At 40.2% G+C, this 17,518-nt stretch overlaps 1 protein-coding gene across 1 annotated transcript in view; it reads right to left on the bottom strand.

Annotated features, from left to right (window-relative positions):
* The window catches only part of MYT1L (myelin transcription factor 1 like), a 1,346,830-nt gene that overhangs the window by 249,601 nt on the left and 1,079,711 nt on the right, over positions 1-17,518 (bottom strand). Inside the window, exon 10 of the mRNA XM_078647878.1 lies at positions 16,614-16,704. Coding sequence (XP_078504004.1) covers positions 16,614-16,704 — 91 coding nt within the window. The remainder of the gene's footprint in view (positions 1-16,613; positions 16,705-17,518) is intronic.

Here is a 17,518-nt window from a genome sequence, read left to right as displayed (position 1 = left end):
TTCTGTGCCACATACCCAGTGACATCGCCCTCTTCGCAGGCCACTGCATTAAAGAGGATGTTTATGCAGCTGCCATGGTGGCCAACAATAAACAGCCCGGAGTTCAAAGTACTCTTATCATAACATGGCCTTTTAAACTGACCTGCCCAGTGGTTTAACGCAAAATGATGGAGGCCCCTTGAAGAACGTGAAGAGGGGCCCTCTTAGTCTCACAGAAATGCATTTGCCTTGCCTGAATGGAGTCCCCTAGAGGGGCTGGTTGCCCCCTGAAGCTTTGGCGACCCCCTGAGATGCAGGCTTCAAGGACTTGCGTTATGGCCCAGGACCTGTCAGTACCGTTTCCTTCCTCTGTGCTGCTGTGAGCTACATCACATTTTGGGAACGCAGATGATGGCTGTGTGCTCTCAGACAAACCTTCCGAAACCCTCCCCCAAAGCTTGCCCTGATTTGTCACATAGGAAAGCCAATAGCAATGAGGTATAGAGGTGGGTGAGCCAACATTAACAGGGAGAGCCGAGCCAGACCCGACCCAAGGATCTGGCGCTGCTCTTAGTGCCCGTGCACAAACTGAGCCCTCAAAAGGTTTGCCATGTAAATCATGCAATAAACATCACATAAAATATGATACAAATCCTCCAAAATCCCAAAAAGTATATTTTTTAACATGTGGAAACTTTGATATTAATATGTCTCATTAAAACACTGCACTGCGAAGTACTTATTTAAAGTGACCATTATTAAACATGCATCATTGGTTAACTAAGAGGCAAGACATTTGTCATGTAATCCCTTTATATTGCCCAGATTATTATACAGCACAATTATAGTCTAGTAAATCAAACACAGTTGGTTTTTGCACAACTGGTATTCTGAACTCACATACTGGAAAGTAAAAGCTTTCCCTTTATACAATCAGCCAATAAATGGCTAGCTAGCTGTTTTTCCTCTTCTTAATGCTTTGTTATTACCTCTTTGAATTGTTTTTATATAGCGCAAACTTGACCCGAAGGTATTCGAGCACTTTACATGACCACCAATTACATTACACAAAGTCACATTCATTGTTAATAGGCACAGGATATATTGGAGCCAATTTCCGAACTTGTCACGCAGCGCAGCAAGTCACCTAGCTGCGCTGCACTGATTGACAGGGAAAGGGCAGGAATGTGCTGTATTTAAGGCAATATGGCACATTCCTGCCTTTTCCCCTGCACTGGCACTCTTTTGGCAGCATAGCACCAACTCAGGTACCCTTGCCTAATGGTGCTAGGGTGCCTGCGTTGCAAGTAGGATTTTTTCTGTGCAGAAAGGGAAACCTTCCCGCACAAAACAATCCTGAGAGGCATATTCCACTTTCTATGTGTGCTGCAGAATGATAAAGAGGAAACAACGAGGATAAATAAAGAGTTACCCCTCACCTGAGAAGGCGTATCTATTTGGCATTTTTCCAGGTCTACCAGCGCTGGTAAATCAGAGAATACGTCAGAAACCACATGAAAACTACTTGAGATTCCAACAGGACCTGGAGCTGAGCCAGAGCCAAACTTCAGGTTCGAGCCTTGCTTGAGCTTTCAATACTAGGCCTACCTCTAATTATGAAGCTAGAAGAATCTGCTACCACCAGTCACAAAATGCACTTGAGTCATTCTTAATCAAATGCCCCTTTTAAAATATTCTTGAAAAACAGCATTTAAAAAAAAACAACAAATTATGGCAATAATGGTTAAAGTAACCAGCCTTCACAAGTGCTTTTTCTATAACAAGCCAGTACAACAGTTTACAACTTATATCAAGTGCCATTTTATTGCAGTGTTGCAGAAACATCACATTCTAAGTAAAGTTGCCATCCTCCTAAATGGGACCTAACTCTAACTACAGCACTAGATATTTTGTCTGTTATTGGATTAATTTTCTTCAACCAGTCCAATCAGGGCAAAAAGCTATATAATATAGGACCTATTTCAAAGCTTTATGAGTTAGTTCTTCATAATTTACTGAACTGCCTTTTTAATGTCTGCAGAACTAAGGTTTCCAATCAATATACACTATGGCAGGGGTCTCCGACCTTTTATGTAATAGGAGCTAGTTATCTTCAATGAAAATTCACTTGAGCTACTAATATTATTAGAGATGTAATACTAACCATATCAGTTAGTATTACAGAAGTGGCCACCATATGCAAGATTACCAGCAGCACTCATCTCAGTGCATCGACCACGGTTGCCAGCAGTAATGCACAAAAGGCTTTGTCAATGTGAATACCTATACATGCATAATCAATTACAGTCATAGCTGTAATTTCTCTAGAACCATGTCAATAACCCTATTAATAGTCTCTGTAGCATGCATTTGATCACTCAAATATCAGCTTTAAATATATTTTAAAAATTCCACCATTTTTCTTAAAAAATCAGGTGGTAAATTCCACAAATAGACTCAATTGTTTTCAAACACACCTGTGATTAATCCATTTTGGCTATAAAACATTCAAACGTGCTAACCTGTTATAAATTCAGCCCAAGGTTACTATTTATATGGTGCAGATGCTATAATTCAAATCATTATAGACCCAGATCACACTGTGGAGAGGGGCAAAGCACCCTATCAACAATTAATTGCTACTGAATGTGTGTTTTTTTTCAAATGCTTTTATTCTTCTCAAGAAAATCAGTTGCATTGTGTTAATGATGGAATTATCATCTGCTCTCTCTTTCACCAATCAAATAAAGTATCCAATCATCTCTTAAATGATTCTCAATTCACCAGTGGAATATCTATAATGTAAATCTATATCCACTTACAAATAAAAAAAGCCTAAAAAATGCATATAATTAATTATCAGGAGATAAGTGATAAAGAATGAAGCGCTAACAAATCAAAAATGTGGTGTTAAGGTAAGCACAAATGCCCAAACAAATACTTTCTAATTCAATTCTAATTCAAAAGTCTGTGTACTTAATAAACATGTGGTTGTGTTAGTTGTTTCTATGGTGCCATGGATTATTGAGGATAGAACACTGCCATAATGAAACGCAATTGAATTTGTGCAACTATGGTTACTTTTAGGGGGGTCAGTACCACTGTCACCCAAGTCTGTAGTTTAAAAGCCATACATAACTGTTGTTAGACCTGACAGCCTTAGGGTGGTGTGCTCCTAAACATTTTGCATGCTTGCCTCAAATTGTGCTGTATTCCTTTTTTTGGCTCTAAGACTTTGAGCACTTTAACACAGCCAACCAGTGCAAAGTGCATGTGCTTCTCCACTAAACATGAGTTGATGGGCTTATACACAATTGGCATATTTAATGTATATTTAAGTCCCTAGAAGAATGACCTACATGTGCCCAGGGCCTGTAAATTAAATGCGACTAGTGGGCCTGCAGCATTGACTGCGCCACCCAAATAAGTAGCAATTTATACATGTCTCAGGCCGGCCACTGCAGAGCCTTTGTGTGCAGTTTACACTGCCATTTTGACTTAGAATTTAGAATCCTTTCTAAAAAACTATATAACCATAAACTGCTAACATACATTCCATCAGAGGATATTAATATCTGAATGTCAATATTATTTTATGATGTAAAAATAAACCTGATGAGTAGCATAACAATAAGTTAATGTTTAAATGTAACACTGTTCTACCGTATGGCAATAACTTATCAACAACATCAGAGTGTTAAGCGCAATGTTGCGCAATTAGAAAGTAAGAATTTATAAGAATGGGAAAATAACAAATACAAATAAAATGAAACAAATGTGATGGCTTGCTCTTTAGGTGTTTTCTCGCTAAAGTATATGTTCATGAGGCATTATCTATAATGCAAAAAACAAGACATTTCCACAGGATCATTAGGACAATCGGGTGAAGGATATCCAGTTGTTAAAGCCAATATGTTTCTCTCTGTAAATATTTTTTCTGTAGATCATATTCAGGAGTATACATTAAGTACTCAATGACTTGAAATTTGAGTTGAGAGATTTTATGATTGAATTTATTGAAGTGTACCGCTATTGCAGACCTGTTGGAATGATGACAAATGCAAATTCTGTGTCTGGTGATACGTGGTTTGACCTTTTATTTCAGTCACCCCAAAGTATAGTAGCCTGCAAGGGCATTTCAAGGAATAGACACAAATATTGGTATTACAATCACTTTGCTGTTGCAGCCTGATTGAAATCCTTTTTGTGGATGGTAAAGTATTGGACCTCTAATAGCATTATTACAATGTGCACAATTATGGCAATGGAAAGTTCCTGGTCATATTGTGGTCATTCCAGTGGTGTTTTTATGAGTGATGAGTTCTTCCAAATTCTGTGTGTGCTTATAAGCAAATAATGGTGGATCATTGAAAAGTTTTTCAAAATAAGGTTCAACTCAGAGTATATCCCATCTGTTCCTAATCATTTGCTGAATCAAAATGCTTTTTGCTACTCTGTAATAATGTTAGCACTGGCCCTACACTTTACCATCCACAAACCGGAACTCCAATCAGGCTGAAACAGCAAAGTGATGGTAATACCAATATTTGGGTATATTCCTTGAATTATCCTTGTGGGATACTATTTGTAGGTAGGAGTGAGAAAAAGATCAAACTACATATCACCAAACACATAGGTAACATTTGTCATCATTCTGACAGGTCTGCAATAGCAGGACAGTTCAACAAATTCAATCATTACCTCTCTCAGATAAAATGTGAAGTGACTGAGTACTTAATGTATAATCCTGAATTTGATCTTCGGAAAAGATTGTTATAGAGATAACTGTATTGGAAAAAAAGACTGGATATCCTTCACCCCAAGGGTCTTAATGATCGTGTGGATATGTCATTCTTTTTTGGATACCTCATGATCATATACTTTGATCAGTAAATACCTAAAGAGCGAGCCATCACATTTGTCTTATTTTATTTTTATTTTCCATTTCTTATGGCTGGTTAGTTCCACACTGAGTTACATTTTGCTTGATACTCTGTTAATGTTAATAAACTATTACCCTAAGGAGAATCAATGTTACAATTTTAACATTGACTTATCATTATGTTACTTATCAGGTTCATTTTTACATCATAAAATAATATTGATTTTCTAATACTAAATTATCAATAGCTTCCGATGGAATGTATGATAGCAGTTTATGTTTATACAGTTTTTTAAAAACATTTTGAGCATTCTCTGTATGTGTGAATATTTTTATGTCAACACATTCATTTAGAACATGTTTAACCCCTTCCATGCTGATGACGAGCTCAGCTCGTCATCAGCTTTACCTCCCCTGTGCGGATGACAAGGTGAACTCGTCACTCAACATGGTGATTTTGAAATTCCAGCGCACAGCGGGAAAACCGCTAGCGTGGAAGTGGTTAAAGATGGTCACTTCTTTTTCTTGCTCAAAGGACGTTTGCTTTAAAGATTGGTATTTCGCTTTGAATTCAGATTTCTTTCTGTTAACCAGTTTAACTAACATTTACAGTGGTAATGTTGGCCTCTCTTTTGGAAGATACTGGAATTTTGCAGTTTGAACCGTGATTGACATCGAGAAATGTAACATGAGCACCATGTGACTAATTTCTTGAAACACATGTGCATCACATGGCATCTTGCTATAAGCAGGTAGAACCACTGCTCACTACATGAATGTAAGAGCTTTATTCACCGCAAAGTTTAAGTGATAAGTTAGACAGCCTGGACGGGTGACCACTTGCATGAGCAAGAACATTCCTGTGATCACAATCTTGTTTGGATTTTGTTAGTGATAATAACCAATGGTTATGTATGGCTTTTGCACTACAGACTGGGTCACTTTATAAGTAACATGGTTACACGCGTGTAATCGCCTCTAATAATGGTACTTTTTATTATCAATAATCCGATGCATCATACAAATAACTGATACAACCACATGTTCATTAAGCACACAGACAGAATGTCCTCATGTACAGGTTGAACTACATTGTAATTCGGCAGTCGGACTGTAAACCCACCATATCGGTCGGTAATCCTCCAACCAGCAGTTCAAGTCTTACTGACTGACATCTTAATCGGCCGCATAATCTACACATTTGAATTAAAAAGTATCTGTTTGGGTATTTCTGGTTACCTTAAAACCACATTTTCAACCAGTTAATATTTAGTTCTTTTTCACTTACCTCCTGATAACTAATTGCATGCCTTTTTGAGGCTTTTTTATTTGTTAGTGGACATATTTTTACATTATGGATATTCCCCTGATTTCTTTTTTATTTTTATTTAGTTTGAAGGTTTTGTATAGCAGAACAAGACCCTTACGGGTATCAAAGCGCTTTACAGTGCAGATGTAAGTAACAAAAAACAAGCATAGAAATTAATACTATATAAATATGTTACAGGTGTATATTTAGGTAAATTTAGCCATGAGAATAGCTTTCACTTCTTTTTTGAAGAATGCGGTGGAAGGGTTCTATCTCATTTCTGGGGGCAAAGCATTCCAAATCCTGGTAGCCATTCCCGAGAAGGTGCAGTTCTATGTTTTCTTCTTGGCAAATCGTTGCGATTTCATCAGAATATTATTGGAACTACTGGTGTATCTGTCACCTCACGAGAGAACCAGTTCTGAGCTAGATAACTCAGAGTTTTGTGATGTAATGCCTTGTACGTTATACAAGCGATTTTCAGATGAATTCTCGCCTCGAAAGGCAGCCAGTTGAGGGCTCGCAGGGGAGATGTGACTGTTTCTTTTGGAACCTGTGATGAATCTGGCAGGTGTGTTGATTGAGGCTCTAAGAGGGGCTATCATCGATCTGGGAAGGCCGCATAGAGTGACACTCCAATATTTCACTGTAGGGATGACTAGAGCTTGAACTGCCTGTTTGAAGTCATTTGTGGGCAGGAAGGGGTTCAGTCTTCTCAAGGTTTTCATCTGAAAATTTGCTTATTTTGCGCTAATGTTTTTCTGCATATTTAGATTTCTGTCCAGAGTCATTCCCAACGATTTTGCTGAGTTGATAATGAGAGGTTGATCTTTGAGTGCTGTTAGGTGGTTCATCCAATCAAGGATGGTGGTTGATTGGTTGGGGGGAGGAATTCAATTTTGAGGGTGTTTAGTTTCAAATGTTTTTCGGCTAGCCAGCTCTGCATTTTTTGAAGTGTTGAATTGAGGGATTTGATGTCTTCAAGTCAGTGGATCTTTATGTAAAGTTGTGTATCTTCTGCGTACATGTGAAAATGGACATTCAAGGAGCTGAGAAGATCAGTAAGTAGTTCCATGAAAAGGTTAAAAAGTGTAGGTGAAAGGGATGATCCCTGCAGTACTCCTAAAGTGACTGGGACAGGCTTGGATAAGGATTGATTAATCTTGAATCTTTGTGATATATTTTGTAGGAAGGAGGTGAACCAATTTAGAACAGATCCAGAAAATCCCATTCTGTATTTCAGGAGATAAATCAAGTTGTCGTGTTTATTGGTGTCAAAGGCCGAGGATAGGTCAAGCAAGATTAGTAAACAGGCTTCATTTTGGTCAAGGATTTTTAATGCATCATCTATTATGTGGGCCATGGCTGATTCAGTACTGTGACCTGCACGGAAGCGGGATTGGTATTGGTTGAGTAGGTTGAATTGATCTTTGTGTTTGCCAAGCTGTGTGTGAACACATTTTTCTAAATGTTTGGCCAGGGTAGGGATGTTGGATATTGGGTGATAGTTATTTAGGTCCGATGGGTATGCAGATGGCTTCTTTAGGATAGGGAATACCTGCCCTGCTTTCAGGATTTCTGGGATGGTTCCTTGAAGGAGAGAGGTGTTTATAATCTTGGTCCATAGAGGTAATAACAGTGGAATTAAGTCTTTTCTGTAGTTTGCACGAAGAGGGTCTGTGAAGTGGCTGGAGCGGTTCAGGGCTGTGAGCATTTTTAACATAAATTCTTCACTGTTGGTGTTGAAGGAGGACCAGGATGCGTTGGTTTTGAGAACGAACTTTGAGGACCATGTAAATGGGGCTCCTAGCGGGGGCCGTGAAGTGTCCATGTGAGAGACGGTATGAGATATTGAGTTATTGAGCAGGTTCGTCTTTATGTTTTCTGTCTTCATAGTATAGAAGGTGGCAAATTCCTCGCAATTGGGTAGTGAGTCTGGGTTAGCTTGGGGGCGGTGGGGTACATCGAGGTATGATTAGTTTGAATAGCTTTTTGGGACAGTCTTTGGCTTGATCTAATTGCTTACTGAAGAAGTCTGATTTTGATTATCTGATCTTTCTGTCGTAGTTGTTTCTCTTGCTTCTTAGTAGCTTGAGGTGGTCAGAGGATGGTGCTGATCTCCATCGTCATTCAGTTAATCATAGAGACCGTATGTCTTAATTTAGCCTACCATTAAACCAGGGTTTTGAGTCTTTTGTGGTGACTCTTTTCAGTTGTAAGGGAGCTAGTTTGTCTAGTACCGTGTTCATGGAGTGGAAGAAGTGATTAGTTAGACCTTGTACATCCAATAAGCCTTCAGGATGTTAGGACTGGAGGTTGTGAGTAAGTCAGAACCCATGTTTTTTAAGTTCCTCTTCCAGATTTTTGTTCTCGTGGGTTGGGTGGAAAGTAATTTAATTGTTTCATTGATGTGGAATTTAATGATGTGGTGGTCAGACCAGTCGCAGGGTAGGATCGATTCAAGCTTAGTAGAGTCCGCTTTGGAAATTACTAGATGAAGGACAGTTGTTTTAAATGGATTGGGAACCATTTCAAAGACGATTGGATGAATTATTTGATTGATTAGAGAGATAACAGATGATATTTGCACCATCAACACAATGCAATGGATTTAATTGAGAAGAATAAAAGCATTTGAAGAAACACACACATTCAAGAGAAATAAGTTGTTCATAGAGTTCTTTGCACCTCTCCAGAGTGTATTCTAAGACTACAATGATTTGAATTATAGCATCTGCACAAATTCTGAAAATACTCCCAAGTTCATCTCAAATACACGCTTTTCAACTTTGGTATAAATACATTAATGCAACCAAGCAAAAGTTTCTAATTCATTTCACTGAGTTACACCCAGTAGAGCTACTTACAGGTAACAGGAAAGCTACTAGTAGCACACGAGCTACTCATTGGAGAAGCATGCACTATGTGTACGCTAATAAGTTCTGCTGTCGAAAGCAAACACGGCTATTGAAATAACTTTCCTATTGCCCCTGCCCCATTATACTTCACTTCGTGCTCACACTGAGGCATTTCTCAATGTTGCCTCCCAAACTCAGGGGCATATTTTTGAGCCAATTGTGCCGCCATGGAATCATTTTTTTTATGCTGTGGCGGGGCAAACTATCAAATCATATCTATGAGGCAATGCAAAGCCACTTTGCGTGGCTCCGAATGGCATCATAGATATGGAGTAAGGCAAAGCAGGGCAAATTGCTGCATTGCCTTACTCTGCGCTAGGGAGGCATTCCATGGGGATTGCAGTGGGTGTTCCCATGCAACAATCATGGATTTTGACGCTCCTCCAGATTTGCAAGGCCATGTAAATCTGATGATGCACTAAAACATTACGCCTCCCAAGTTGAGATGTAACAAAGAGAAATAATTGTATTTCTCCTTGTTTATTCCACTTGCTATGAGTGTTACATTCTGCAGCACAAATAGAAAGAGGCACACACCTACATGGATTGTTTCTGTGCAGGACTTAAACCTTCCTGCACTTAAACAGTCCTGCTGACAACACAGGCACCCTTGCACCATGGTGCAAGGGTACCTGCATTGGCTCTATGCTGCTGAAACTGCACCAGTGCAGGGGGAAAGAACAGGAATGCACTGTAATGGGTAAATAGGGTGCATTCCTGCCCTTTGACTTTGATGTAGGGCAGCGCAAGGTGACTTGCTGCACTCCCCTATGCCAAATCCCCAAAAATATGCTCCTCTGTTTAGTCATCTGTACTCTACTCCAATCACCTGTCACAGTCACATAGCTGAGTTCTTCTCAGTTCATAGCAGTAACCGGTACAATGACCCCTGGTATTCGTATCTGCCCATAGTCCAGTCATACCCCACAGCAGACCACAGCATCATATATTTCCCAGAAAGAATGATTGTGTAGACTCATGACTCAGGTTCTCTCTTCTCACTGTTCTTCTGCTCTGCCACAGTCACCCCCATGATATATGAGCAAGGGTTCACATTAATTGCATAGGAAAACAACTTAGGGGCATATTTATGAGGATTTGGCGTAGAGCAAATGACTAACAATGACTAAAAAGAAAGTTGGGTTAGGCTCCTGTTGTTCACTACTGATTGAGACTGACAGCTTTTCCTCGACTATGCGAAAACTACTTTAACGAGTCCAAGCACAGAAATGCATAATTGGGGCACATAAATGCAGAGTTTCCGACTGATGAATCTACCTCATAAATTGTAGTAGTTAATCGCATGGTACCTCTACACTGCCTAATCCCTTGACAAGTGGCATTTGACAAATTGGAGTCACTAGTTCACTGACCTACCAGTCTTCATACAATTACACAGTCTTGAATATGGTCTCACAGATGCACAACCAAGACCGAAACATCAACACTTAACCTAACTTCCTTTTGAGTCATTGTTACATTTATTTTCTAAGTCTAGTCCTTCTGTGAGGGACAGGCTCTTGTTATATATTTGGAAAGTGGGGTTCAACATGAATTCTAAATCTAAATCTAAATCTGGTATTTGTAAAGAACAAACTACTCACCTCTAGGGGTCTCAAGGCACTTGGGGCCATTGGGGAGATTAAGTGAGCTGTTGACCAGAGTCACATTGTGCTGAGCTGAGTGATCGAACCATGAGCCCTGCGCTCTGGAGTCAGTAGCTGTGGCGGCTCTGCCACAACTCTATCTAACAAATGGGATGCTAATGTAGAAACACATTGCAGTGCTCACTGTCAATGTGTGTGGAGACTGGGTTTTTGAACCCCTATTCTTATAATTTAGAATTTCAAAACAAATTTGATATAACGACATACACCTGCACTCTGAAATGTATTTTCTTAAAGAATTTTGTGTATATCTTTCAGTTCAGTTATGGTGTCATGCTTAGACATCCCAAATGGCTAATATATATGTTAAATTTGTTTTGAACAAATCCCTTTTTGCCATTATTACATACCTGATTTCTAATTCCCAAGCTCAAAAGGGAATATTGAGTTGTCCTTTTGTATTTAATTATTTTTTTTAATTATTTTTTAGAAAGATGGCATTTTCTTGTCCCAACTATTTGGTGTCTGCTGTCTGGACACTAGGTCACTTGACTAGGTGTAGTTGGCTGTTGGTCTGTGTGTATTGCTCCCAGACAGACAAAGGGAAGTTGGGTATTTGCGGCATGGTCCACACTGAGTTAACAAAGGGGAGGAGCAATCATCTATCACGCTTGCACTTCACAAATGCCCTAACTGATCACTCTCACAAAAGAGCTTGACACTAGTGTGTTATGAGGGTAGACAATCTTGGGCCATGGAAGCAGGAAATTGCAAGCACATCGGGGGGGGGGAATCCTCAGGAAGCTTCCCCCACTTCAAGGTGGACACCAGGAATAAATATTGCAACTCAGACACCAACTCCTCAGTTCACGTCTGGACCCGTGGACTCTGTCAGGAAGAAGGACTGCAGTGCTGCTGAAAGGACTGCAACTCTGCTGGTCTGTTGCTCTGAAAGCCTGCTGCCCTGTTGTGCCAAATTGCTGCCCTTCTGCCCTTAGGCCTCCTGCTTGGGTGAGAAGGACTGGACCTGCCTCTTTAAACCCAAGACCCTAGAGTAACTCTAAGGGCTAGTTAGCTGGTCTCCTGATCAGAAACCTCAAGGATATAGCAGGCTTCCCACAACCGTGAACCCAGAACTTGGACTCTGCCATCTGTAAGTCTTACCCTGCCAAGTGGCGCCACTCCAGCCCTGGGCCCTTGGAAGTGGGCCTGAAGGTGCTCAGCCAGCCCATCTATGGACCCAGATGCATCTATTCTGCTGCATTGAGCAACCCCAAACAAAACAAATGCTGCACCTCTGTCGCATTGACTTTCCCGGCGCAAGGACGTTACATTGCCCTCACAGCCTGCAGTCCCATCAGAAGTGCTGCTGTGCGATGCATCCCTGACGCAGGCTCTGGCATCGCAAGCCTCTCATCAACGACAGCTTTAATGATGACGCACAGATCTGCATTACAAACCCCGCAGCTTAATCAGACGCAGGCGTTGCGTGACACATCTTCCATGCAGGACTTCTCAACACAAGAACCCTCATCAACAGCCGTCTTGACAATGATGCAGGACATTGCAGCTTCTCGGAGCCGATGCTGCATGAAGCATCTCTGACCAGGACCTTACATCGCCTCATCTGTGTCCTCGACGCGGAACTCTGCAACTCCCCATAAACAGAACTTAAGGTTCTCTTCTTCAGCAGGACAAATGGGGTGCCTGTAGCCAGCCTGTGCTCAATTATGGTTGGCCTAAACCTGTGACTATTTAGTGGTCTATAGGGACCAGAAGTCCACAGTTGGAGCTTTGGATTTTTTTCGAGCTATTTTCACTTAAATCTTTAACATAGCATATCTCTGGTTCTACTGATTGGATTTTTGTCTTTTTGGTCTTTAAATCTACTCTATTTTTCTAAATTGATTTCAGATTTTTTCTTGTGTTGTGTTGTCACTTTATTACTGTTTGAAGTGCTGCAATAATACTTCACACACAATGCCTCTTCGTTAAGCCTGACTGCTTTGTGCCAAGCTGGTTGAGCATGGGTTAGTTTGAGATGTGTTTGTAACTTTACCTTGACAAGGATTGAGATTGCTGCTTCAGTACGGTTTACACCCCCCCTACGAATAACCCAATTTCTTAAACACTCCAGTACACATTTTTATCAGCACAGGCAGGCAGTAGCATTTGTGCCACATATCTTGATATATGTGCTGCAAAACAACAAGTTGAGCAACCACAGCAAAGCATTCTACATAGTTGAATAGTACAGCTTGAACAGGCTACAGTACTATTTTTTTGCAATTGCACCACAACTGAGTGCAACTATACCCCATCACTCACAGGTGCACTGGAGGAGGTTCTGGCCAGTGCACAGTCTTTTTGTGCATTTTGATTACAGAGTAATCAAAATACAAATGCCTGGGGTGCTGGCTAGCCCCTCCGCCACTACAACTGCTGGGGATTTGCGTGCACTGTGATGAGAGAGTGAGGATATGAACAAGATGCATATTTATCAAGAAGAATACGCTCTTGGCACAAGAGACCTAGCTGACCTCAGGCTGATCCGGAGCCAGACAAATAGTTTGACCCAGATTTGAGCCTTTAATGGCTCACCTACCTTTAATGGATAGTTAACACTCAATATGAATTTATTTAGGATTGGGACATTTTCCCAAGACAACCCAGCCTCTGCCATGCACAGTTTTCACATCAATAATTTCATTGCAAATGTTGCAGTGATATTATTTATGCTGTCTTAGAAAATGTCAAGAGTGATGCAATATGTGGGGTTATTAGCAGTGCATGGCTAGGGTGTGAGTTGTAGTTACGTTAGAGCTCATGTTATAGTTACCAGAGCTCACTATAACTCATGGTTTTGTATGTTTAGAATGTTAGATTGTCACTGAAATTCTCAAGTTAAGTGGCTTAACGCTGCCTTGTGAATAAGGCGAGCCCCTATCGCCACCACAACGTTGTGGTGGCAATAGGGGCTTGTGAATATGCCCCAAATGTCTTAATCTATAATAGTGCATTTTGGAATAGTGGCTCAGAAGTGGATTTTAACTTTCTTGTGTTACTCTGGTCTCTGGACAATGGCATTGCAGTTTTAATATCAGCCCCCTAGAAACAGAGATTATAGGTCTTTCATACAGCATGTTTTTCTGAGTTTAACCAATGCTGTTTTTTGAGTCTTTGAAAGGCAAGAGTATTCTTCATGCCTCTCATCCATTCTATGTGATTTCCTTAATAAAAGGTTTTGAACGTTATATACATCTCTGAAACACGATGCTTACGCAAATCCCTTTTTCCAAGGACCTTAAATACACTGTACAAGACAAGACTCGTTTTTTTGCCAATTTTCTCCAATATTGAGATAAATGCAAATATATTGAGAGATGAACAAGTCCCAATGATCCTGTGCGGTGGGCATGATTTGAGACTTTTGCCTAAGAAACGTAGAAGACAACTTCTTTGTTGGTTTGATCGCCTATTAATATCTTTATCATTAAAACACTTGTTGTTAAAGTGGAGGAATTGCTGGAATGTGTAACTTTTATTAATACACATTTATATATGTGCAGGTGATATTCAAATAGTACTAGTGAAATAAACAACTTAATGCACTGTTTAAACTTTCTTTCCATTGAAAATATAATTGTACGACCCATCATTTCAGGCGTTCGTTTGGAGTCATCTGTCTTTCTCATTAAGTGTTTTCATGTAGCAACTTGCCAACCTGATTGAACATTCCTCTCTGAACCCCAGGAGACATGCAAATCATTCTTATAATTGCAATCACAATTAAGCCATGATAATTGAGTACTAAGATCCTGTTTGATTTTAATAATTGATAGGCTGGCTAGGAACAACATGAAGCCCCAGGCCAGCAAGACCAACATCCTGACCTGAAGATCTTTGAAACCGGTGTTTCCTAATGTTTGGTGGCCTGAGGAGCACGCCCTCGCTTTACCCATGCCTACTGTTGTAAACTCATTAAACAGTCATAGAGTCATATTCAATTCTAACATTACCATCAGACCCAAGGTCACATTGTATTTCAAGTCTTCTTTGCATTGTGTAAGAATGCGTGCAAGCGTCTTTTTTTACTTTTCTTAGGTTTTCACATTGGCAACAGTCTACTATTGCTAAGTAGGCTCCCATATGGACTATACTGAAGCCCTTTATCACAGTGAAATAAAATATGTTTTGTGTGGAGTCAGAATGGTCCAGAATATAGTGTTAAACATACTCCACCTTCATATCCACATTGGAGCTTGGCAGAGAGGGTAGCCTGCCCATCAAACCCTCGCTCCACCTGTCTCATTTAGTAACAGGCAGACCTGAAGTATTCCATCGACGGATCCACTGTTGGCTCCATGGACAGAATACTTCCTCCGATAACCTGACGGAGTACAGCCCGTCGGAGTAATGGCATTACACTGTCTCCCCAATTGAGGGAGCACGGTGTAATGTCTGTTTTTTTCCTGTCCTTCAGTACTAGGGACAACCTGGTGGTGAGTGTCGGGAAAAAACAATAATGCGCCCCATAATCTGGGAGAAAACTCCCAGGCTATGGGGTCATTATTGTTTTTCAGAAACAAACTCCCATTTTTGGAGTTTGTTTCTGAAAAACAAAGACAATATATAAAGTTTGGTGGACTGCTGTCAATACTGATGACAGCTGTCCACTGAACTTTGAGTACAATGAAAGGAACCAGCATTAAGGAGATGTCATCTGGGCTGTTAGAAATCTCTAAATGTGGCTGACAGAGAACCATTGGAATGGCAGAGGTAATGTCCTCTGCCATCCCGATGGACAGGCTCCCTTGATCAAACCCTAAATCAGGCACTTAGTATTGTGTGTCTCCTACACTGCAAGTTATGTATAGGCATCTTGTACCAAAAATGTCTACTTCAATAATCCACCCACTGGACCCACACGTCTACAAAGAAGGCTTCAACTCTATCACATTCAACACAGCCACTGATTAAAGAACCAGCTTGAATCATAACTCTAATCTTCAACAAATGTTGAATGTAAGGTTTGGCATTAATTTGGTCTGCTTTAGGAATATTTAAAATAACATTGCCTTTTGCAGGTCCATCACTACATGGCTGTTCCTAATACATATATATTTCTCTCTCAGTTAGTTTCTCTGACAATGCCCCACTACTTCTTTCCTCAATCCTGGTTTGCAACACGACGCAGCCACTCCGACCTATCACTTAGCTAAGCATGTTGGTCTAAGCACAAATGAAGGATATCCTCTGCCCTCATCTCTATAGTCTCACATTAATGCACATGCTACCCAAGCACATTTCCCTGCTCTCCAGGTCTGCCTCAGGCATAAGGCTTTTTCATAAGCATTCTTCTCAACACTAATTTGTAATCGCCTTCTTTGCATTACAGAACATCGAGTGCTGCAACACGACTGAAGGATGTGTCCAGTCTCATTCATATCGCCCACCTCTACACACACGCCAATCATACACCACTGTTCTTGTGTATAGATTCTTGCCCCTTTGTGAATTGGGCCCTTAAATTTAAGGTCTAAGTTTATCTTTGTGAATTGGGCACTTTGTGAGTTATAACTATTAAAGTAGTTGTAAGATCCCCTACCTAAATAGTTAATTGCAGTTTTTGAAATGTTTATAGACTTGTCACAAATGCAATAATGTGGGAGGCAAAGAGAAAGGGTCGGATTCACAAAGGTAAGCTTACACTTTGTGTAAGTTTGATAGTTTGCTATTTACAAAGGGGTTTGCCAGTATCGTTACGAGTCTCTGCACGTAAAATGATAGGTCTTTTTAAGTGCGTAGATTCTGCACTCTTAAAGATACTACTCTTAAAACCCATTGTGAATAGCAAACAATTGTAAACTTACACACAAGTGTTGTGAATCAGGCCTGAAATAAATAATAGTTCTTACCTTCTGTGAGAGTTCCTGTTGCTATTTACATGGCCTCGTCCTGTGCAGCCAGGCGTTGGACACTTAAGAACATTTTCATGCATGGCAAGAACTTGAAGAGGAAAAGTAGTAAAACGGGAGGAAAGAAATACGAAAAGTAAATGTACAAATCAATAAAGTTCATCAGTGTTTTATAGACGTGTACAAAGCATTTTGTTGAACGCAAGTACATGCTGTGGCTATGTTGTAAATATCCTAGCATTTATCAAGGATAGGAATTGATTTTTGTTTACAGTTTAGCAAAATTTGACTAAATTGAAATATTGTACAACTGTCTGCGTTACACCGATGGCGGCATCAAATAGGCTGTCATAAAACTATATAATCTGTGAGGTGTATGTATTATGAGATATTATAACGTCATATTTTTCTGAACTCTACAATGTTTTGTAATACAACGTGAAGATTAATCATTAATTCTCGATGCCTACAAGGGATGACAGTACACATTCCTAGCCCATTTAGTGTTACGCATTGGACCATCTAATGCTAGAAAAAATGTGCATATGCTTGCGTGGCATTACAAATTGTTTGATATGTTCTCTATTTGCAAATGTAGCAGGGATTTACAAATGTTAGTAAATGTGTATGCTTTCAAGTCGCGTAGTTCTCTGAAATGGTTCTCACGTGGTATCATTCTGCTCCAAACGCTTTTCTTAATATAGCATTTAGTGGTTTAGTTGGCAATCAACATAGCTCACTCCACATGCACCACAATAATATAAATGCAGATGCGCACATGGTACTCAGAGGGTTCCCGTTGTCACAGCTGTGCTGGTAAAATGCTGCACAATGTCAGCACACACAAAACGCACAAGGTGACCTTTGTCTTTTAAATACCGTTAGTGGCATGCATGCAAGCTCTT

This window comes from Lissotriton helveticus, chromosome 6, assembly GCF_964261635.1.
Source record: "Lissotriton helveticus chromosome 6, aLisHel1.1, whole genome shotgun sequence".
Taxonomy (NCBI): domain Eukaryota; kingdom Metazoa; phylum Chordata; class Amphibia; order Caudata; family Salamandridae; genus Lissotriton; species Lissotriton helveticus.
The sequence above is the reverse complement of the archived record's forward strand: the minus strand, read 5'-3'. Positions and strand labels throughout refer to the sequence as shown.